Source organism: Protopterus annectens, chromosome 8.part0 (assembly GCF_019279795.1).
Source record: "Protopterus annectens isolate FY-2018-M chromosome 8.part0, PAN1.0, whole genome shotgun sequence".
NCBI classification, from domain to species: Eukaryota; Metazoa; Chordata; order Ceratodontiformes; family Protopteridae; genus Protopterus; species Protopterus annectens.
In genome coordinates this window covers 335,245,686-335,271,615 of record NC_056741.1, presented here as the reverse complement: position 1 = coordinate 335,271,615, position 25,930 = coordinate 335,245,686, and the positions used below count along the sequence as shown (strand labels likewise).

At 38.0% G+C, this 25,930-nt stretch overlaps 1 protein-coding gene across 4 annotated transcripts in view; it reads right to left on the bottom strand.

Moving 5' to 3' along the window:
* LRRC71 (leucine rich repeat containing 71) overlaps positions 1-25,930 on the bottom strand; it is a 2,015,367-nt gene that overhangs the window by 1,040,044 nt on the left and 949,393 nt on the right. For all 4 annotated transcript variants that reach the window (XM_044079834.1, XM_044079832.1, XM_044079831.1 and 1 more), the window contains exon 3: positions 23,994-24,128. In XM_044079834.1, coding sequence (XP_043935769.1) covers positions 23,994-24,128 — 135 coding nt within the window. The remainder of the gene's footprint in view (positions 1-23,993; positions 24,129-25,930) is intronic.

Here is a 25,930-nt window from a genome sequence, read left to right as displayed (position 1 = left end):
TCCTCAACAGTTGGTTTCAGATCCGATCCTCGGATCTGACTCAGCCATTATTTTAGCTTGTGGCCACTAGAAAACTCTCAAGATCCTGCTGTACCCATAATGCACTATCCTCTAAGAAACCTCAGATTTTGTTTGCTGGTTTACATAATCCAAGAAATATTATTATTGTTGTTATTATTATTATTATTATTATTATTATTATTATTATTATCCTGGTAGAAGAAAACAATATCTGGAGCTCAAGCTAAGGAACAGTGGTGTCCTTATAAGCTCTCACTCTGCTATAAGTCATTAGTTGAAAAAAGGTAGGTGATTGGTGGGAGGTGAGCTGAGGAAGAATGAAAATGGACAACACAGATGGAACATTATGGTAAGTACATAACTTCTTTATCTGATGGTGTAAATTTTCTTTTATTCCTCAACAGTTGGGACAGAGTGCCCAGCTACCTAATAACCCGGGTGGACTCTAAGGAAGGATATTCCTGAGCACAACTGAGCCAAAGGCTGCTCTTCCCCTCAAAAATAGATCCAACTTGTAATGAGTAATAAAGGTATGATGATTAGCCCAAGCTGCAGCCACACAGATGTCATCTATGGAAGCCCTAAATAAAAATACTGAAGATGTTGACATGGACCTGGTTGAATGGACTCAAAGGTTTTGGTAAGGACAAAGCCAGCTTGTTGTAGACAAATGATATAAAATGCATAAGCCATTTTGCCAGAGTTATCTTTGTAACTAGTTTACCCAATTTTGAATCCGCAAAGGAGACAAATAATTGATCTGTTTTTCTGATGTCCTTTGTTCTATGTAAGTAGAAACATAATTGTGAATGTCCAATAAGTGTAACACATAGTCACCTTTGTTTGTAAAATCTGGAAAGAAAACTGGCAGATTAATAGATTGGTTGATGTTGGATTTAGACACCACCTTAGGAAGGAAAGAAGGACTGGTTCATAATGCCACCCTATCCCAATACAAAATCAAGTAGGGAGGTTTAGAAGATAATGCTTGGAGTTCTGACATCCTTCTAGCGAAGGTGATGGCTACAAAAAATATAGTCTTCCAAGTCAAAAACTTTAGATCACATTTTGCTGCAGGTTCAAAAGGGGAATGAATTAAGGTCTGTAGTACTAAATTTAAGCCCTATGGAAAAGATGGATCCTTATAAGGAGGTCTCAAAAGATGGATACCTTTCAATAAGATCTTACAAAGTTTTGATGAAGCCAGGGGGAAGTCTTCAGCTCCTATATGAAAATTAGAGATGGCAGCTAGTTGAACTCTAACAATTAAGGAGCTAGCTCCTTTATTGAAAACCGTTACCAAAAAACTCAAGGACACTATGTACAGGAGTTGAAAAGGGATTAGTATGTTTCTGATGTGCCCAAAAAACAAATCTGTTCCATTTACTTCTGTAAAGTTTTCTTGTGGAAGCTTTGTGAGAAGACAGAAATATATGATGGACTGGTAGAGAGCATATGTTGTCTGGCTATTGATGGACGAGGAGAAAGCATGCTGTCAGCTTTAGGTTTGAGATATCCAGGTGAATCATGTCTGTTGAGTGAGACAAGTGGTCTGGAATCAGATCCAGAATCCAAGGTTGGTAGACTAGATGAGGCTGAAGAAAGAGGAACCAAATTTGTCAAGGCCAATAAGGTGCAATGAGGATGACTGCTGGATACCCATAGAGGAGACCAGGAGGCCAATCATGTAGTAGAGCATCTCTCAGTGATTCACCCTGTGGGGGGAATAGGGCAAAAAAGCTGCTCCACTTGCTGTTTAGGGGAGATGCAAAGAGGTTGCAGCAAGGCTGGCCAAATTGGCGAAAAATCATTTCTGCCACCTTCATATTGAGAGACCATTCCTGAGGCAGTAGAATGGACCTGCTTAATTCATCTACTATCATGCTGGACTTTTCCGGAATGTGCATTCTTATCAGAAACTGGTTGGATGAGACTACCCATTGCCACACTCTTAGAGCTTTTTGACATAAGGGGCAAGACCTGGTTCCTCCTTGTTTGTTGATGTACCAAACCACTGACATATTGTCTGTCTAAATCACAATTGTCTTCAAAGGGTGAGAGTCTTGGAAGGCCTGCAACACTAAGAACACCTCGCTCATTTCCAGGACCCTGATATGCATGTTGGTCTCTTTGTGGGACCATGTTCCTTGGAATGTTTTCCACAGGAAGTGTCCCCCCAATCTGGGTAGCATCCATGGTCACTATGGCCTTGGGCTTTGGGAGAATGAAGGGACAGCCTTGCAGTACCTGATCTCATTGAATCTGCCACCAAAGTTATTTTTTGCATGCGTGGCTAATCCTTATCTGGGCAGACATGTGCTGATACAGAAAAGACCTTTGCATCGCTAACATCCACTGAAGAATTGTCATGTGAAATATTGCTAAGGGAACTAGAACTACAGCCACAGACATGGACCCCAAGGCTTGTAGGATCAATTGGGCTGAGAACGTGGAATTGTGAATTATCTTTCTGACCTGGAATCTGATAGTATGAACTCTTGAGAGAGGAAGAAAAGCTGTCACTGACACTGTGTTGAAAATCGTTCCTATGAACTCCAATGTCTGAGATGGTTCTAAGATTTGTTGTAATTTATGATTATCCCCAGGTGTGAGGAGGTCTGGAGTACCTGGTTTCGAACTCTTATCAGGAGATGCCTGATTGGGGCAGTAATGAGCCAGTCATCCAAGTACAGAAACACTCGGAATCCCTGCAGTCTCAAGTGAGCTGCTACTACTGCCATGCAGTTGGTGAATACACTGGTGGCTCTGCCAAAGGGCAGTGCTCTGAACTGGTAATGACTGGCTACTAGCCAGAAGCATAAATACCTTAAGGATTGTCTGTTCATTTTTATGTGATAGTATGCATGCTGAAGGTCTATCGAGCACATCCAGTTGTCCCTGCACAAAAGGGGCAGAATGGACTGAACCGTGACCATTCGGAACTTGCTATGCTGAACTCATTTGTTCAGATTGCTGAGATCCAAAATTGGTCTCCAGTCCCCTGTTTTCTTTGGCACCAAAAAGAATCTTGAGTAATTTCTGAATCCTGTCTTATCTGGTGGGACCTTTTGGGTGACTTTGTTGTTGCAGCTTTTGTATTTCTGGAGCTGCTGCTTTCCTCTGACTGGGTGGAACATCAGGAATTTTGCAAACCGGTGGAGGTGCTAGGGAAAAAGGAATTATATAACCTCTGGAAGTAATACTCTGCACCCAAGTATCTTTTGTAATGTCTAGCCAGGCTCTCTGGTGCAAGGCTAAAAAACACATGATTGCCTCCACAGACAATCGGTCCTCTTTTCAGGAGCACTGGTAGGGTCTGTCAGAAAAGAATCTCTGGACCCCTAATTCTGTGGGCTTCCCCTGCCACATGGGTAGAGTCTGCCATTCAAATTTGCCCCTCTGCACCCGTGGGAAAAATCTCCACAAAGATCTTGGATAATACCCTGGGACATACTGAACCATATTTTCTGACCTCCTCATTGAGTCCTGAAAAAGGTCTTTTGAAGAGTCAAAAAATGTACTCCAACTGCAGAGATCTTTCCATCTTGCTTGCACCTGAAGAGTGTGTCCTTAATTTTAGGGCCAAACAACAAGCTTCCATTAAAAGAAGCATTTACAAAAGAGGACTTGAAGGGTGCTGCAAAGTCACACAAGCATACCCAGGCATGCCTCCTAATAGAAATGCCTGAACCTGCTGCCCTTGAGGTACCTTCTGCCACATGGGAGATAAGCCTCATGGACGAGTTAGTGATCGATTGAAGGGTAGCCAACTGTGAGGCCACAGAAGACCGAACCTCAGAAGTACTGGTCCCAGACAGGGAATTTGAAAGTTTCTTAACCAGATCCCTTTGCAATCTTGTGAAGTATGCCAAATAATTCAATGATCTGAGTGCAAAGGTCACTAAAGCATACATACTCTTCCTAAATCTGTCCAATGCCCTAGACTGTCTATTAGCGGGACAGACAGAAGAACTCTGCTCTGTAGATTCTTTCTTGGTGGCCAGTGCCATGACCATGACATCTATGGGCAATCCCTTGCTCCAAAAACTCCCTTGCTGCAGGTGGTGCCATAATCTGGTCTGGGATTTTGGGGACTGGCTCAACTGTGTCTGGTTCCTTCCACTCCCACTTAGAGATCAAATCAATGACCTCATCAGTGGGTGGAGTCACCCAGAAGGTAGACTGGCCAGATCCAAAGGCCTCCAGGAATACAGACTCTTCCTTGGAAGAGTTATTGGTGGACCAACCACCCTTCTGCTTAAGGACTTCTATGATGTCTCCAAATGAAATGCCTTTGGGTGGAGATCCTGGGGACCCTTCCCATCATCAAAATCTGTATTTTCATAATGGACTCTTGAGGAGAGTCCAAGTGCCTCCTCTTGTACTTCTTCTCCCTAGGGACTTCTTCGGTGGGGTGGTCCAGGGAAGCATTGGAAGAAATAGTAATACACTGCGGGGCAGCCTAGAGACTTTGGGCTGGCTATCCGTGTTGGGAGGAATGATGGGGTTCAAGGCACAGAGATATATGGGATCCCGGGGGTAGATCCAAGGGGGGAGGAGCTATCCATCCTGCAAAAGTACAGAACACTCTCTCCACCACCTGAAAGGCAGAATGCTCTGGGGTGAAGGAAGACAATGGAGCCGAGAAGCCAAGTTTCCGACCATTGGCTCCCCCCTGCCCCAAAGGCAATCCATCCAAACCAGAGGCCAAAACCGAGCTATCCAATGCCAAATCTCCAAGAGGCAGAGACTGCTCTAACAACTTCAGAGTCAACTCTAATGCATCAGATCCAACAGGGACATTTCTTTTGTGAGATATACCTGTCCCGCCAACCATTCTGTTGTTAATCATAACTTCTGTTCAAGCCATCACTGAATGAAAAGGTTGTTTATAAAGAAAAAAAACTTTAAAATGCACTTCTGAACATATAGAAAGTCATGGCTTCCCAATAAAGCTCACAAATAAGGCAAAATGTGAGAAAAGGGACAAAAAGTAATATGCATTGTGTGGGGAGCTCAAAATGGTGGAAGACAGGGAGGAGCAGTGGAAGATATGTGTGTGTGTGGGGGGGGTGAAACAGTAGGCAGCACTTAGGGCACCATTTCACTTAAGTCTAGCCCTGTATGTACAGTTGCTGAAATGTATCACTGTTGCAACTAAATGCTAGTAATTGTGAATGCCTCTCTGTGAGATGGTCCAACATAGTAAGGTACACATGAAAAGCAATCTTTGGTACACCTCCACTGCTTTAGTTGTACTCATCTAAAGAGCTTTTTAAAAAACTTTTAAAACAAACTTTTAATAGAAAAAGTGATAATAAAAACAACCACAGTTAAACTTTAGCATGGAGAGCTGTAACAACAGAAAAGCGCTTTTGGCAATGAGCCTTCCTCAGATCATGATTTCTTTCTGCTCTCCTCCTAGAGTAAAAGTGAGAACTAACCAATGAGGGCTAAGATAGGAGACACACCTACCCATTATCCAAATAGGAAATTAACCAATGGTTGGTTTGCTGAGGACCAGTCTTCTAGCTTACAGCAATAGATACTCTCCTATTCTTAAGGATCAGCTTAAGTGGTACTATGCTGTTCAGTCCAGGTGACCGATCACCCCTCAAGTTCACTATCCAGCTAGTTTCACAAAGCTCAGTATGGTTGGTAATGTCTCCTTCCCTAACAGTATAGGGTACACATTGAACCACTTTAAAAATAAATCTGTGTGTAGACTGTGCAGAAATATGCAAGGCAAGTGCATTCTTAAGGTATAAGTTGCGAATATCCTGAAGATGACAAAGTATTCTATCTTTCAAGCGGTGATCAGTCTTGCCACTGTAAAAAGCTTCACAACAGCAGCATGTCGTGAGGTAGACTAAATGTCAACTATTGCAGTCTACATACACTTGGAATACATAGTTTTTCTTCGATTTAGGATGTGTAAAATTGTTGCTACTATCAATGAGCGGGCAAGCTTTGCATTTTGTACATTTAAATGTCCCTTTCCTGTCTGAAATCTTGTTGGGAGCTAAATCCATCTTTGTTACAGAGCAGTATTTTAATATTTTTCTTGTTTTTAAAAGTGAACCTTGGATGCTCACCTACTATGTACTTTATTTTATCATCTTCCGTAAGTATCGGCCAAAACCTCCGGATAATATCACAAATCTCTTTGTGATCTGTGTTGTATGTAAATGCACAATTTAGAGTGTTGTTCCTTTTTTTTTGTGCTATTGACATTATTGCTGAAGGGTTCCTTTCTTTTATAAAATGGTTTACCTTTCCCTTCCCTTATTTCATTATGGTCAGATTTACTTCTTAGATCTTGCACTTTATAGCCTCTGTCTTGTAGATTCTCCTCAAGCTGAAGACACTCTTGACTGAAGTGGGCATCATTAGTACAAAGTCTAGAAATCTGAAGTACCCGATTCTCCATGATATACTTAAATATGTGATTCGGATGCATGCTGTTACGATGCAAATAATGGTTCTTCCATGTTCCTTTTTAATACAAGTTGGTATTAAGTCCCAGATCTTGATGTAAAGATAATTCAACATCTAGGAAATCAATCACTTCTCTGGAGGATTTAACTTCGTGGTACTTGAGTTTAAGAACACTAATGTCAATAGCACGAAAGAGATGAGCAACATTCTAAATTGTGCACTTACATGCAGCACAGATCACAAAGAGTTTTGTGATATTATCCGGAGGTTATGGCCGATACTTTATTTTTAAAGTGGTTCAATGTGTACCCTATACTGGATAATGGGTAGATGTGTTTCCTATCCTAGCCCTCATTGGTTAGTTCTCACTTTTACTCTAGGAGGAGAGCAGGAAGAAATCATGATCTGAAGAAGGCTCATTGCTGAATGCGCTTATCTGTTGTTACAGTTCTCCATGCTAAAGTTTGACTGTGGTTGTTTTTATTATATCTGTTTTTGTTAAATGTTTGTTTTAAAAGTTTTTTAAAAAGTTCTTCAGAAGAGTGCAACTAAAGCTGTGGAGGTGTACCGAAGACTGATTTTCATACTTCTCTTGTTTCATTCGGTTACCTTTGGCAGTTCAGCAGTGTTTCTAATAGTATGGTACACAGGTCTGTTGTAATGTAAGAGCATGACAGCTACAGTTCAGTCTGTGTATATTACTCTTAAAACTCTTCAGCATGAATTAAAATGTTGCTTAGGATGGATGGCAGTGACAAGATGATATTCAGACTGAAGTGTCCAGGGGGGTCCACAACTTGGTATTTGCTGGAGGCTCCCAAGATGCTAACACTGGCCTTGTTTACAGGTACAGATGGTGACTGCCTCAGATAAGGTACTATTGCCCTATCAAGAGGTCTCTTTCTCCAGTTACATTGAGCAGTCTCTCCCAATGTTTTTCTATGATCCAGAAAAGGTGGTTCTCCCATGCCCAATTCAGCCACTGGAACAGCAAAAGAGAGTGCAGCTAATCCCTGGTTTATGGTAGCTGAAATTATTACACTACAGAAAGCCAGAAATGTAAGTGAGTGGTCTAGGAAATGACTAATGGCTACTACAAAGTCACCCACTATTGGCTGAGGCACTGACTGGGCCCACGGGGTTAGCAAGGGCTCTTTGCTAAGTTTTTTTTTTCTAGGTGCAATAGGAGCCAGACCAGCAGAAATGGGATAAATATCCATGCTGTAACCGAGGAGGATGCTTCAGACACAGTAAACTTCACTGAAACAGGATAGTTGAAAGGTAAGTTGTCAAGTTGTGTTCATAAGCAGCAAACTTACACTTATACTCACACTCACAGTCCCTTAAATACAGTAATGCATAAGCAGCACAGTAAATTCCTGTCAAAAACCCTTTCTAACAAAATTTAGTCTAACAAAAAAAAATGCCAGGTAAGTTGTCACATAGTGAACACAAGCATTAACATATCCATAGTAGTTCCTCCCCAAATAAAACACTTCCTGACCCTAAACTTTTACATTAAATTCATAATGTTCACATAAGCAGTACATTTTCTCACTAAAATAGCCCCAAAATAGCCAACACTAAAAATACTGGTCCCTGACAGAAAACATCCAATATTAGAAAGATTCCAGATTTGTTAAAGGGGCAATGCCACTAAAAAGCTCTAGTAAAATAAATAGCAATGTTTTTAAGGGACAATATTCTGTGTGGAAGGGTTCCCCACTGGGAACTGAAGCTGAAAATTATCTGCTGCTCCTGTGAAGCCTCTGAGGTGCTTCTTCATGAGTTGGCAAGAAAGTATGAAGATTCTTCACTCTGACTATTAATTTTCCCTTCACAGAGCTGCCCAATCAATAGTCAGACTGAAGATGCGGGAGGAAGCCAGAGCTTTTGGAAGATGGTAGGTTGCTACATCTTGGGCAAACACAACCCCTATAGCCTAAACACTACTGAAGCAGTGGGAATGATGAACCTATGACACCCAAACCTTCCAGAATGAACTCACTTTAGTAAACATTTCATGTACTAAAAACTTGTCTTTTTAGTCAGCTCAGCTCAAGCTAATGGTTTGGCTTCATGGAAGGTGCCCTCCCGGAAATTTTAGAGGATGGCCGGCTTGTTATATCCTTGGCAAAATATATACCATATAGCTAAGTCTACTGCAGCAGTGATCAATGTGATGGACATTAATTTCTGCTTCAAAATTTATCTCACTAAACGTATCAAGCAATTAGAAAGTGCCCAAAAGTTCCTAACCGAAAAGATCACAGGCCTAAAGTCCCTGAGCTGCTAAGAGACTGGAAGCTCCATCCCTTTATTCAGTGTCTTATATATACTTTTGAGGGGTATTTCTGTCTTGCTTGCCATGCCATTAGAGACTTGATTGCCTTGGACCTCCAGTTTCTCCACAATCCAATATCTTCACAAATACTAGAACTAGGGACCTAATCTTCACCAACAGAAAAATAAAACACAATGGAGGGATAGGTTTATAATCCATCACCTCCCAGTCCTCTGGAATAAACTCACTATATATAATATAAACTAGATGACTGGATGGGTATCCACAAATTTACCCCAGAATTGATCAGAATTGCTCTCCTTGAGAAACGACGTCCTAATTAAGGGAAGGTACTGGCAAGGCAAGCATGATAATGAGACTCAGCAGTTTTGGAATATCTATAAATCTGTCTATGACTCTATAGAATATTAAACTGTGTAAGAAATCAAGCATGTAAAAATAATCCTAGCACACAGTGAAACTCTGACTATCAAAAGTTCAGTATCTACAGTTAACAGTCATAAGCAACAAACTGATGCACACCTATAAACAGCAGCATACCATCCTAATGGACCTCTTAAGAGCTATCAAGATGGATTGTCATTTAAAGTGATAAACTGTGAACTAAATAACTGAAAGACCCACACTAGTATGATGGAAACACAACATGCAAAATTGCTTATAAAACCCTTTCTGTATATTTAACAGCATTGTCCATAGCCATGTCTGCTTTTCACAGAATGTTCTTTCTAACCATCTGTTGCACATACAGCACATATGTGCCACGTATGTGACCATAAGAATGTATATATATTCATGGTCCTGCATCTATTCACTTGGATGACAATTTAAAGACTGGACAATCATGTGGATTACATATAGGCCAACCCTAAGGGAAGCTGTCCAATCTGGGAAAGCACTGTCGCGAGAATGGGTCACAGAGGTACAAAAATAATCATGTACACCATAACAGCCCACTAGTACAACCTTGTGAAAAGCTCAGCAAACAAATATTGGTACTAAAATAAAAAAAAAATACCTCTGCAAGCCTACATAATTCTTTACAAATTTCCATGGTACAGACATAAAAACCCCATAGTCACATGTGCAATACGTTTTAGTTTATTTTAGTTCCATTTTTAACTAGGACGGAGCACTGATCTATGCAGACCTTTTACAGGCACTTCCCAGGAGGCAATGTAACAAAGTGCAGTAGAAAGAATAAAATAAAGTACAATCAGTATAACCAAACACAGTACAGCACTATTAGTAATTAAGTAAAGATGAAGGTAATGAAACTGCCTACAACAGGAACTACACACTAAATGAAAAAAAGTGAAGCATCATTGAGGTAGAGGAAGAGGATACCAAAAGAGTAGGAAAATTATAAATACTATGAGGAGAAAAAGTGAGAAGTCATGCAGCAGATAGCCGCAAATAGCCAATTACTGGGTGCACCCAAAAAATGTCCATAATATTCAAAGACAAATACACATAGCAGAATAAAATCATGTCCACTATATGTTCACCCCTGAATATGAGACAGTTATGCTCCTGGGAACATATATTTTGCCATAATACTCAAAGTATTCTGCTATTTACTCAAAAAACTCATACCATAACCTAATCAAAAGTATGCAGGAGTAGGTGATGTACACAGGTGAAAACACTATCTGCTTAAACACTTTCAATATGGTGACAGCCCACAAATCCACAAATGACAAAGCTGCAAACAAGAGATTAACAACTCTAAGATTCAGCTGCAGTATCCCTTAATGTCTGTGAATATCATGGAATACATATATCTAGAAAGGAATTCCTAAGATAAACTGCATATTTACAAACTAACCACAGTTCTCACTAGAAAAGGATGCTAATACAGTGTTGTCAAGGCTATAATGTCATCAAATTAAGAATACACAATTGCACAGCAACACAGCCTTAATCTATTATACTGAGGTGAACTCTGTACTAGGGCTACTGCAGATGTGCCTGGATGTCCACATATGGCATCATGAGTGCAGCCACTGGTACAAATGTTGCCAACAACATATTGGTTAAATTGTTAAGAATAGTCAAACATACAGCATACATGACTAACAGATGACCTAAAACATAGTAATACATTACCACTAATTATTTTATAAATCAGCAACCCGCGGTGGTGGTGCTGCGGTAGCGTTGTCGCCTCATAGTAAGACCCTGTCCGGTTCGAGTCTCAGCTAGAGCTTCTTCTGCGTGGAGACATGCGTGAATGGGCATGCCTTCGTTGAAGGTTGTGCATCAGGGCTGGTAACTCAGCACGTAAAAAATCAACTACCAATCATTAGTGGACCGGAGTTCCACCATGTTGACCCCTAACCGGGAAAAGCCAAAAGACACAACATTTTATAAATCAGCAAATATGCTATATGAACACAGGATGTGACGGTATTGCCTATCATGTCTTGACATAGTACAATAGTCATGTAGCCTGTTAACAGCTACAATGCAAAGTTACTCTCAAAACTGAATGTAAGAAGGCATACCCCACAATTCAAATACCAGGGTAAGAAAAAGGAAAACAGAACAGTAAAAAGAGGGGGTTGTCTGAAGCAATCAGAAGAAACACACAAGGAACTACAATGGAAAAAAACTGTGAGGAAAGGAGACATACAAGCAGAACAATTATTTTGGGAAAGACATTTCGTCTCTTTCATGAAGCATGTTATGCTAGATTGATGTGCCTGAGAAAGAAAGAAAGCAGTGCTAGATTAACATGGTACTTTAGCACACAAAAAACAGACAGATAACATATAAATGACATGCATCAATGGTACAGATAGACTAGGGTGGGCATCGCAATATGGGCACACCTATACATGCAGAAGAAGGATAGCTGTTGCTAGTGAGGACTGCACAACAGACAAGTTTAAGGAAATATCCATAGTTGGGAAGAAATATCGTGATATGGGATAAGCCAGGATACTGCCAACTGTCAGGTCAACAGAAAACATATGTTAGGGTGGACTGGCATCAAAACTGCATGTGCTACTCTCATTCACACACACACACATACATTTGCACTATGTACAGTTAACAAGCACTGCTGTCCAACAGACCTTTTTCAGGTCCACTCAATATGGATACATTTATCTGCCTGTGTAAGCAGGCTGAGGATGTGCCCATTGCCAACAGTGAGGAAATGTGTGTGACATACCACTCCTGTATATAACATCCCATATTATACATGCTTTCTGTTGCATAATGTGTATGTGCCCTGTCACCTATGCATATGATGATGACAATAGTATATAATGCCTATTCTATGGTGTTTAAAGTGGTGATATCTGATGCAACAGATACGCAGGACATGCACTGGCCAATTGCTGCAACACTCCAGTTCTGCTCCAGGGGTAACTTGTTGAGTTCTGCATAAATGGTCTATCATGGTACATAGTTTACTATCAGAGAATGCAGTGCCGCTATGACTTGAACATAATGGGTCTGCATACTTCCTGCAGGCACCTCTTGTACCTTCCCACTGCTCTCACTCATGTTATCTCCTTCCTCTGCCTGATGTTCTCTTTCTGGTACATTGGGGTATGGTGGTAGAAATACAGCCATCCAGAGGAAGCCAATGTGCTTTGCTGTAACCTTGCTATTTAGCATAGCAAACATGCTGCCCATATGCAATGTTTTCTCAGAAGTGTATACTGCAGCACACTTCAAGGTATGCCCAACATTATAATTATGCTTCCAACAGGCCAAACATGCATTCCTTCACCTTTCAGTGTAACTAGCAAAAGCTTTTCTCTGCAGAACTATGTTGGCTGTAGATAAATGCAATGAGTCCTGGCCATACCCTCATCTGCTTTTCTTTAAGGAACAGGAATTCAAGATTAAATTCAAGAGCTGCAGTTTCATTGGTTCAGATGTAATGTGACACTGAACCAGTGAGAGACCAGATTCTTGGATAGTGTCGTCAAACAAATGTGCATTATTGGAATTTGAATGTATTTTTACCTCCATGGGTGAGGCTTTAAGGATTTTTTTTACTGTTAGGAATTTATATAAATTAAATGAAAATGGCAGCAAGGACGGGTAAGGCAGATTTTAGCCTGGAACATTCCATTATTTTGTCATGATGACAGTTTTGTATAAGTCGACAGGTACTGTGCAGGTAGTAGTTAGTTTGGTTAATAAAGGCAACAGTTTTACATTATTTATCCTACAGATAAAGTATGAGAGGGGAATATAGGTGTCACTGACAATATATGGCTAGAATGCCACAGGTTATGCCTGGTTGATGTTGATTTATGTTGCAGGAACATTTTACTTAGGAGATAACTGGTTCACCACTCAGGACAAGTCAGAGGACTGACATTTTTTTCTTTCTGTTTGTTAGTACATCTGTAGCCTAGCACTTTTCAACTCTTTTTGATATTGCAGTATGTTCCTGCGTTCCTAATTTAGCCTCACTTTTACCATGTGCCTTGTAAAATTTAGAATTTTATTTAAAATGAGGATTACAGTCAAAAATGCCAGACATTGGAGTTTCATAATCTTATTGTTCAGAAAATGTCTGTTGATACAAAACCTGTTGTTGTATTAACTTTTAAGTGGTTTTGAGTAATATTTAAGAATTGTCCTTGGTTTTATGCCTTTGTATCCTCCTATTATTTGTGACTTTGTCTGGAATTCTTGAGCAAAGAAGTTGAAAGGAGTGCTTATAGAAAAAGTGTGTGGGGTGAGGGTCACATGTGCATGCTTGTATCTGTGTATGTCTGTATGCTGTGTTCTCTGTGTGCTCACATACGAGTGCATCACCCTGAAAGTCTTTGTCTATTTGTACCTTAAGCCTGAATTTCTTAATATATGTGTGAGTTCATGGGTATGTAAATGTGTGTGTGTGTGTGTGTGTGTGTGTGTGTGTGTGTGTGTGTGTGTGTGTGTGTGTGTGTGTGTGTGTGTGTGTGTACACATATACACATGGGTGTATTATAAATAGTCAAATGTTCAGAATGCTGACATCTGTTTGGTCGACAGAAACAGATGGTCAACATGTGAATGAGACTGACATTCTCCAGGTAGGGGAATATTCCCTTTCACAGGGATTGTGTATTATCAGAGTTAGCACGTATAATTAGCAGGGGAGTGGGGGTGCAAGAGGGTTTTGTTCCATTCCAAAAACACTTGCTGGTTTAGTGTGCTCCAGGGTTATCATCAGAACAAGTAGAGTACATTTCCTACAGCCTTGCAACTTCTTGATTCTTACTTCCCCACTAGCTGCCATCAAGAAAATATGGATCCCTTTAGTTAATCATGCTATTCCTCAGTTTATCCTCTCTTCTTCTTCTCCTACTGAGCCATCTCCCATCCTCCCATGACTCAATAATAGCTGCTAATATCTCTCCAGCTCTGTCCCAGCCACCTATCCATATGTCTATCCAAAACTCTCAAATCAAAATAAATTTAAGTGGAAACATACTCTCCAAAAACAAAAATCAGTAATATCCCAGCATACTAAAATCCTTCTAGAAGGAGACACTCGCCCTTATCTTGGCCCCACCTATCACAATAAACATCAAGACAATTATCTTCCACACACTTCTCTAACCCTAGAATGGTCCCCTAGAATGGTCAGTCCCCAACCATGATAATTTAACTTTTGCCAACATAAATATTAGAAGCATAAGAAATAATACTACTGAACTACATACCTGGATTACCCAGTACAAGCCTGATATTCTCGCTATAAATGAAACATGCCTCAAACCCAGCATAAACAACTCCCAAATTACACCCCAGCTATTATATCATCAGTAATGACCACATAAAGAAGAAAGGTGATGGCACTGCTTTACTATTTCCCAACAACTACCATATTTCCCCTTCAAGAAAATAATACCAAATTCAATTCAGCAGAGCTTATTATTCTTTTCCTGAAAATAAACAAATATATATTACTGTGCTTAATATTCCTTCTGGTGAGTTACGATACAGAAACAATGGAAGATATCTTACATTGTGTAACCACAACAATTCCCCAAGAAAAATACTAACAGGTGATGCTAATATTAATTGGTTAGACATAACCTCTAACTCTTGTACATCTAGCATGACGGTATATGTTTCAAACAACTAATTAATAGCTCCACACATTATAGCAAGATGTCTAATTCTTTATCAGACTGCATTCTAGTATCAGAACCTAATAAATTCACTACCACAGGTACAATGTTAGACTCTGTCAGTGACAATCTCCCAAACTATAAAAGCAGACATCTCACACATCCATTTAAATGGCATATTTATAAAACAACATGCAACCTGCACAAGTTTAACCCAGAAGTAATCATTACTACCCTTAAATGGAGCATCCTAAAATCCCTTGTCTTACATGATGCTGTAAATGAATTCACTACAACTTTCCTAAAAATCCTAAATAGCCTTGTACCTCCTAGATGGAAGAGACTAAAAACAAATAATGCACTGTGGCTATCCAAAAAGAGTACAATGGTAATGCAGGATACAGAAAAAACATAGAAAGAATGGCAAAATTATAAAACACCATAATATTTCAAAAACTTCAAAATGCTCTGCAATCATACTAAAAAGCAAATAAATGAAGACCAAAATACTATATTATAACAACTTTCAGAACAATAGTAAACACAACCCTGAAAATGCCTGGTCAGACATTTAAAAAATCTTACATCACTGCCAAAAATTCAGCCCTAACCCCTCCTCCAATAACTCACCACTCAAACATGAAATATAATTCAAGTCTTATTTCAGAGACAGTATAACACTCATAACCAAGGATTCCCCAACATCCAATCTCAACCCTGCCCAACAGTCGTATATGACTACATCCTCTTTCACCTTCAAACATGCACCCACATCCTATATAAAACTATTAAACAAACTCAAATTGTGCTCTATTTCAGCTGATGACCTTCCAAAGAAGTACTTTAAAATAGCAGTCAATAGCATTACCTACCCTGTCTCAGTCCTTACAAATAGGCCAGTCCAGGAATTCAACATTCCATCTGTCTGGAAAAAATAAATCACACATTATCCCTCTATACAAAGGAGGAAATTCAACAGACATTACTAACTTGAGAACTACAGCAATCTTACCCCCCAACATATTTGGAAAATGTATTCAAAAACAATTGCTAAACTTATCTCCTGCAGGAAGAACTCCTATCCCCCGCACAACATGGCTTCTGTCCCTTCCACAGTACTAACACTGCACTTCTAACATTTATAGATACTGCCAATAAAGCTACAGATAATGGTGAACTAGTCGCCCCCTTATTTCTATACTTGTGTCAAGCCTTTGACACAATTTGCCACAGCAAACTTCTACTTCAGATGCTCTATAGTTCACGCTACCTGTCCAATAGGTGTCAGAAAAATGGCACTCCACCCTCTCTTCATACCTCTCAGTCACTACTGGTACTTGACAAGGGTTTAACCATGGTCCCTTTCTCTTTAATATTCTTAGTAACACCCTCCACACATCCACACAACAGGCCTCCCTAATACAATACGCAGATGACTCCGCACTCATATGCACGTCTGACAACCTGGCACATCTCCAAAAATTACTCAGGAAGCTTTAACAGCCACTGAAATGTGGCTTTGTAACACTCACAACTCATGCTCAACCCCCCAAAAAAGTACTACTTCTGCCCCAAACCCCTCTCTCATGAAAAAACAAAATTTAAAATCTTCCCTCTTAATAATACAACCACTAAGATCAATTCTCATAGTAAATTATTAGGGATATTAATGGATAATGATCTCAAATTTGACCTGCATATACAAAATTGCATAAAAATCACCAAAAACTTGGGATGCTTCACAGAGCCAGCAACTTACCAACACAACTAAGACTACATCTGCCACTGCTTATCTTCTCCCCTCACTACTTTACGGTGCTCCCATCCTTACTAACCTCCAGGCATTACAACAATTAAAACTTGAACAATGCTATAGTAAAGTAGTTAAATTTGCAGCAAATATCCCTTTCAGATCCCACCACTGTATAGTACTAAAGATCATAAATCAGTTAGAGCTACTCTGTCGGCTAACATAAACACAGTTTGTTAACACTTATAAAATTATCCAACATCCGTCTGCTTGTCCAGCAGTAAATATCATTCTACACAGCTATGTTTCCAATCAGTCTTAATGATTCAATGACCAAAAACTCCTCTCTGTTCACAAACCTAACAAATCTGCACTCTGTACTCATACCATGTTGCTAAGGTCTGGAACTCCTTACCTGTATCCATCAGGTCAATACTTCCTTCCCGTCCTTTAAAACCACTCTGAAATACTTCTCTCTTTAAATACTTTTATTAAATTATCACTTGTGACATAGGCAAACTTATATTTATATAAAATTAATCAAACCATACTAACAAACAGTTTCCATCACATGTATTGTTCTATACCATATACGGTAATCAAGCAGTGTTACATCAATTGTTCAATTCCTGTTATTCTGAAAGACATCCTAGTCAAAATCTGGCTCTGTTCTTGGTCAACACCAGGATAAGCTATATTCTTAAATATAAACTAGTATCTATTCATACCTTACACCTCTTTACTCTCCCTTCTTCACTTACTTCATTAATTCAATCATTCTCTCTCCACAGACTCCCTTTCTAAATATACCATAGCCCTGTTTTTTCTCTCACTCCATATTGCAGTTCCTGTTTGTATTATGATAACTTACCATTAATTTCTCTATAAACTGTCTAAAATTTATCTAAATATTAAATCATTGTTGTATAAGTTGTATCTATTCTTAACCAGTGTTTTCACATTATTTTTAATTAGGTATAATCACTTAAACTGTAGACGTTTTTTGTATTATTTTACAAAACTATAAAATTGCTCTTAAAATGCTTTTGTAACTTTGGAGCTTTTCTCCTAGAGCTTCCACTGAAAATGGGTACCTAACCAGTCAGATTTTCATGGTAATCATATGTGAATAAATAATTATATAGATAATAAATAAAATGGCCCCATTAATTGATATATACAAGCATATGTGACATGGGTGCATGAATTTTTAAACCATTTTAAAATGAGAGTGGATATTCTGGAGAAATCTTTGGATTAAATAGAGTTGAAAGTGCTCAATTTTTTTTCTAGTATAGCGATTTCTTATTTGTACTGTAAAAAATGGCATGTTCTCTTTTCCATGTAGGTAGATTACAGGGGTCCCATAGCGATCCATTCTAGCGTCTATCTTTTTAAGCTTGCTGTTCTTAAATTACTATCCAAGATGTGTTCCATAGAAAAAGTGAGTGCATGTAGATACTGTAACAATTTTAGCTACTACTCATACATTTTAGTTTGTTAAATTTCTACAAAACTATTTATTTGATATTCAGACAAGGGCTGCTAAAACAAGATAACATTGAATAAAGTTTATAACATTTAAAAATTCTTTACGATGGGATATACTAGATGGGAATATAGGTTCAGATGAAATTTGTTAGAGAATTTAAGTATCTGAGAAGTTATTTTTGACTCAGCACATTCTTTGACATATGGCATTAATGATGTTGTTTCAAGCATTCCCAAGAATCTGTGAATGCTATGTTACTTTAATTTTTTTTTAAATCAGGGAAACTCAAAAGTTAAAAGGCTGATATCCACTGCACCCAAGTAACACTAAAAAAACAAAAATTTCAGCAGGTTAAAAAAGAAGAGCCAGACTCCAAACACTTAGCGCTTTCGTTCATTTTAATAGTAAAACACAAACTTCCTCAAAATAAATACATCAATGTAACACCATCCTTATATACAAAACACATGACTGTGTTCAACCAATAAAATCACATAAATAATTAAACAATCAGATTTGAAAATAAAAAAAATTATACAAAAATATATATAAGAAATAAAATTAATATGACTCAATTCAATGAGTACATACAATGACGCATATGTGTATATACATATTTCTAAGATATAAAAAATTGGGGACTCTTTAATGTCTCTGCATTTGAAGAAAACACTTAATATTGATAGTTTCATCCAGTCCTGGCAAAACATCAGCTTTTAAAGCTATCTGCCCTTTACTCTCCCTACACTCTAATAAGGCTTTGAAATCACCCACTAGGATCCCTGAATCTACTTCATCCAATACAAAAAATGTAAACTTTTTAAAGTTGTTGCAAATCAAAACTCAGAAGTTAGCAAGTGCTTAAGTATTTTTAATTTTAATTTTACTTTGGTTATTGTGTGTTTTCAAAATCAGCTTTAATTAGCTAAACGTTGCACATCATTCAGTAGTTGTACAGGAAAATATTTTGATATACATCATTGCTACATTCATATTTCATACTGTTACCACTGGAACACAAAAAATTATTTTATGTCTAAATATGTATATAAACTTGACCACAGTGGTCTTTCATTTTATCAAGAATCTGTTTATACCACTGTAGTTAACAACTACACTATTATTACTCGGTATAGATTCAAAAAAGTACATTTTCTTATAATAATGTATTCAGGATGATTTTACTTTGCAGCAGTGGTGGCTCGTGATATTGGACTGCAGGACTGCAGCCCCCCAGCTGCAAACCAAAATAAAAGAAAAAATCTCAAAATAAAGAAAACCCAGAGCGTGCTCAGAAACTTGAATCTGGACTGCTGTTTAACCAGACCAGATTCAAAAAGAAGGCAGCAGCAGTCTACAGATGCTCCAGAAGTCTATGCAGTTGAAGGGGGTCTGCAGTCTGTGCATGCTTGGAACGAGCTACAGGTAGCACATGCATGCGTGTCATTCTGGTGCTGAGAAACAGGAGCTGCTGCTGCTGCTGTTTGAACTTAAACTCACTAAGAAACAGGAGCTGCAGACTTTTGATGGGACACATTGCTACAGAGTTTTTGATGGGATGGGACATGTACTGGTGTGTGTGTGTGTGTGTGTGTGTGTGTGTGTGTGTGTGTGTGTATGAAATGCCCCAGTTAACTATGCCTGGTGGCTAGAGAGAGTAACTCAGGCTCAAACCCTCAACCTTGCATGCAGGTAGCAAGAGCCTGAATTCCCTTCAGGGGAAGAGAAGTTTAGTGCTGCCTATGCTGAGTCTGCTTGCATTGTTAATAGTACAACAGGTAGTGTACTTGTTTCAATGCAGAAGGCTGTGGGTTCTACTCCCACAGTATGCAGATGCATTACTGTACTATGTTGTACTTTTAAAGGGGGTAGATGCTGAAGTCCTGAGAATGTCCTCTTTGGCAGTGATACCTAGTAACTATCAACCTGTTATAAGTTTGCCATCCATTCCCTATTGCAATATTACTAGCTTATTATTTTTAATGTAATATGGGCAATTTATTCCTCAAGGGCAACAGGCACTTTATTTGTAGATGAAACAATGAACTATAAAGTTGTTTGCTAGCAGCAACATCTTCATTGGTTACAGATCTCTTTAATGTGGAATTATTTAGATGACTTTTACTTCTGAGATTGTGCATATTTACTGATACTGGTGGACTGTAGAAGTTTGAATAGACTTTTATGATGGAAATGTTCTCAATTGGGCAGTTTTGTCATTATTGGTGCATGCATTCTGTTTCATTGTTCACTGGAAAAAATGTTCAAAACAATAAATTTAAAATGCCCTCTAACAACTGTACTGTATTATAAGAATATAATTTAATACAATCAGGAAGGTGTATAAAAGAACACATATATGTTTCATGTGCAAGGGGGTCTATGATTTGAAAATAGCCCAAAGTTAATCTTTATCTGCCACTGGCCAGATGTATTTTCTCTGAATGTGGGTTTCAATGCTGTTTCAATGAATGTGAGTTTCAAGGGCAGAGAAGTTTTAATGCTAAGTCTGTTTTCATTATGAGACCGCATTGCTTTCTTTAGCAGATGTCTATTAGTGTTTGTGCTTTAAAATGTAAAATAAAACGTTTAAATTAAATCCAAATCATCGTAGAAGTAAAGCGGTATGCACATTACAGTATTTATGGTAAATGGGGTGAAATAGCCAAGTAATGGGACACTAGAATAGCTTGCGGGGGGGGGGCATTCGACCATGATTTTGTGAGGGGGGAAGGGCAGCAAACTCAAAGACAGCCCCAGATGAACTATACCTCTCCACTGTCCAGATTTTGCAGAATGAATAGATTTTTTCTTATTATTTTTAGTTTGTGGTTTTCTAGCAAATCATTTAGGAATAAAGTCACTAAATAATGACAGAAATCGAGTTTCAGACTTCATACCCTTCAAAAAAATGTATGCTAAAGCAAGACCTGTTATTCTGTCAGCTAAGTTTATACAAGAGCACTTTTTAGCACTGTCTGTACATTCCCCCAATATATTTAGCCTTGTCCAGATTTTCTGCATTAAAAGGTTGAGAGTTACGCGCAAATACATTGCTTTATAGAATTAGGTATATCCAGACCTTTCAACTGTCCCCAACTTTGGCACAAAATGTTGCCCTCCTCCTAATAATCCCACAACAAAATGGCAATTTGGGAAGAAAATGTGGAGGGTTTACAATTAATAAATAAGTGTGATGCTCAGAGTTATAGATTACTTTTATTTCAGAAATGCATGTAGATTCTCTTATTTTATCAGCTGCTCATCTTAACAGTACTAATATTAAAAAAGCGTCCCTTCTTTGACAGGGTCCTAGCTGTATTGTGTGGCTATTTTATATTTTTGCATCACATGTTTGGTCTATTTTTCATAAAATTGTGGTTTTCTGGCAAATTAGTAGCAAATCATTAAAGATTGAAGTTAGAAAATAATGACAGACATTTGAGTTTCAGATTTCATACCCTTCAGTTAATTCATACTAATGCAAGACCTATTATTCTATTATCTTTCTAAGACCAAGCTTTAAAAATTGTCCTTATTTTTGGGCCTTTGTCCCACCTATTTATGGCTTTGTCTAGATTTCTTGCTCTGAGGTTGAGGTATGACAAATGTGTCAGGGCCATCACTGTCAGCCTGAGACATTTCAAATTGTGACATAATTGTTGCACCCCACTCCCCCATGTAGTGACTCTGGATGTGACCAAGCAAGGCAAGGAACAGTTATGCAGTGTAAGTGTGCAGAGTATCTCCCCATCCAAGGTAGACACAAGTACTACAGTGGCTTTTCATCTGTCCTTGATTTTTCAGAATGTTCTGGTTTTCTGTCATATTTTTATACTGTTAATTTATGCTTCTTATTATTCAGAAAATGCATATTGTTGCAGTGCCTGTTGCACTGTGTTTAAGTAGCAATGCTTTAATGACCATCAGATAAGCTTGTCTGAGATTGTAAGATGCAAGTAAGCTTTAATAAGCATACTGTTAAAGAATTACCATCATTGAAAGCCTTTTTGCTGTTGTCATGCAGAGAATATTTACATACCTAGATAACATATAAGCCTTAGGTATTGATTTGCATATGACAGTATTTGTAATAAAGGACAGGATTACAGTATTTCCAGAAGCTCATTACATTTGTTGGAGAATTCCAGTCATCTTTGCAGGCTTTACCCATAAACTAAACAGAATGCTAATCTATCATGTGTGGTCCATAACCTGTGCAGTAATCCTTTAAGCAATTTATCTTAAGCTTGTTTCTTGTTTGCTGTTCATTTTTTACTTCGATCATGTTTTCCCCATGAAACGAGTATATAGTTGTTGTCAGGCAGCAGGTCTTTTTTGGATAAGAAACATTTTTATAAGTGAGGGTATCACAGAGATTGCTACTTTCAGCATGTTATTTGGTACTTTTATAAGGCTGAATATAAATTATAATTAGAACTGCAGTGCAAGTATAAGTGGTTTGAGTTGAGTGCTGCTTGTTTTTTTATACTTGATTTTGACTGGCATTCTAGTAATGTATTTAAAAAGTAATTTATTTTTTCATGCCTCACAACCTTTTTGTTTCCATCTAGATATTAAATAAGCTGTCATGTAGCCAATGCATTGAAATATATTTTTTTCTTCTACACTTCATTTTGTCTTGATTGAACTCTCATAATTATGGTTTGGCACCTAGGGCAGTGTATTTAATTAAAGTTCCAGTTTCTATGGTTTTGAGCATAACCCCACCCCTTTTAGTTGGTCATATTCCTTCCCATTGGCCCCACCCATTCAACTGTCTCCTGCAACCTCCCCCTTTGATTTGAAGTCACCAGCCACCACTGCTTTGCAAGCATTTTTAAACATCAGAGGAGTGGCAGCGAGTTGCAGAGGTCAGTGCTGCTGCTTCAAAGCACTTGGGTCTTCTCTTTATTTCCCTCCTTGGAGACCTTACATATGCACTCTGCATGCTATTCCTGAATCTGTGTGGACTTTTGCATGGTTTTCCAGTTTCTGTAAACATCCCAAAGACATGCTGTTAGTGAAATGGCAGTCCTCCATAATGCTTGTAGGTACACTTGACATGGCTGAGTGAATGTATGCACCTTGCAAAAGTCAGGCACCCTACTTGGGTTAGCTCTTCTGTTTTTTGCACCATAAGTGCCACAGTAGGTTCTGATTCCCTGTACTGGAGAATGAATGAATGAATGAATGAAAGATTTGTTTAATATTAATCATTATTTTTAATTATTTTTAGTCGTTGGAATACTTACCTGTTTGGAATAACTACACTTGAAAATAGATATGTGTAACACAAGGTAATATAACATTTTGTCTAGAATGTTTTTTTAAACAACTTGTTACTAAAACTCAAATAACACGAAAAACATCCTAGACAAGGAGTTTAATGCATGGGAATTTAAACAAATGTTACTACTGAGGAATGGATGGAGACTATTTGTGATAAAATACTGAATATTTGCATTAGACAGCTTAAAACAAATGCAATGTATGATGAGACATCAAACATGATATCAATATTTAAAGGAGGAAAACACAAGTTTATCATTTTGCTTTCCAGCATCAATCACGCTGGATAATATTAGTTGTACATTTTAATCAATAGGAAAGCTTTTGTAAGGCTATTTAACTGACTCCAAGACTTTGTTGATGACAATAAAGCTTATGATGATGAGTTCATAGCTCCTAGACACAAGTCTCAACCAGCATTTCATTTACACTTTCATCATCTCAGACAAACAACTTACAGCATTTTCATGGCTTTGGAAATCTAGGCTAAGTGTCACCATGTCACTGATAACAGAATAGTATGAGAAGTTGCCTACTATACAAAAGGTAGATTTGTTTCACCAGCTGATATTTGAGTTTAAAAATTACCTAGAAGCTCCTTACCATGAATAGTTTTATCTAATGATGGAGTAGAAGGTGGGCGAAGTCGAGGTACAACACGAGGAATCTCTATCAGTCCCAACCGAACACAAAGTTCAGTGAAATCTTGCTCCAAGTTCCCAGTACACTGGTATTCTTCTGTAGAAACACAGCAATATAAAAAATATGTAGGGATCATGACACACAGTAGTAATATGAGACAGCATCAAAGCACTGACGAGAACAATGCTTTATATTGTTGCTATGACCAGTTTTATCTTACAATTGTCTAGATGCAACCAGGATAATAATAAAATCCCTGTGAGTCCTTAATGATGTTTCTCATTCACTGTTCTTTAATTAGGGGAAAGATCTTCAAAATACAGCTTCATTGTATTAACATCAACAGTTATCTAAAAGTTGTTTCTAGCCATTCAAAACGCAATTAATATGGACAATGAATAATTACATAAGAACCTTTGATGACCATCATGGTCATTCTTTCCAGGGTTAGTATAGCTTTGAGCTACAGTCCTGTGAAGTTCTTCCGCAAAAAAACAAAACCTTTAGGAGAAACAGAAAAACATACCTCGGTAAAATCTGAAATGACTATGAAAACTGATAGAAAAGAATGTCATGAAAGTTAAAGCCAGTACTGTGAAAATTACATTACTTAATTACTTTCAATGAATTAGGGATAAATTTCAGCAAAATCAGGGACAGATCCAGAATTAATCAGGGACAATCAGTGACACTTTTAAAACATTAGTACTGTTAATTTGAGACATTGACAGAATAAGAGAATGTGAATTAATATACATTTTCTGAAGTAAAATATGTCAATAACTTTAAGTATCATCATTATTTATTAAGTATAATTCACTACCTTTTCTCCAAAAGTCACAAATTTTTAGGAGGAATTAAGAGGAACCAAGCCAAAATTTGAGTCCAAATCAGGGACAGTAGAGAGGTAGTTACAGTAAAAGCCATCTTCATTTCTACACCAAGCAAGCACCCACACAAATGCAATAATTTCATTTCCAGGTTAACTGAAAATACAGTTACACATATAGCAACAGCTGGGTAAGTCTGAGATGAACACTTACTGTTAAAATTATACTACACTTTTCAGGTAGTCTGTACCTTTACTCAATGAAGACACTGAGACAGTTCTGCTGTTATGACATTCATTTACTGCACATGAGGTTTACATCTAGCTTAACAATGAAAGGTATATACATCAAAAACGTACTTCAGCTGACAGTTTTAGGTCTGCAAGAATAGAATAATCAAAGTCTCTGATACAAAAGAAAAAGTCCCAATCTTTATAGTGTCTTTTCTGCCTGCATCAGCAGTTTAAATTTGCCAGAATAATAAGTCTTTCCTTTGAAGCTGGTCTGCTGACAGTTTGTTTTCCATATTTTAAACATTCTGTTCCTGAAGAATAACTCTTTTCGTTCTTGGCCATCTTGCGTATCATGCTAACGAGACACAGCTGCATACAAGAGTTCGTCTTGACCTGCTTGTAGATAATAATTTTACAAAGCTGCATAGTTTATAAGAGATAAAATATTTTACTTCTGATTCTTATTAACAATGAATGCCAAGCTATACAGTTTTGCCAAGTTAGGTAACTGAGTTCAAGCTGAGTGCACTCTACAAACTGAAATGCAGAATATTTATTTCACATTTTCAGAAAAATCCACAGAAATCCATTTTAACCTGTTCTTTACTCTCACAATTCCCACTTTTTATTTAAAAAGCGGAAAATGACTGTTCATTTTCAATTTTTTCTTCAATGGCACACACTGAAAGCTTTTCCAGTTTATTCAGGTTAACCATCATGATTTGCTGAACTCTATAAGTTTTTCCCAAATGACAACTTATATAGCAATTCAAGATAGTTAATATGACTATAATGCCCAACACTACTAATACAGGATGTGTCAAACAATTTAACA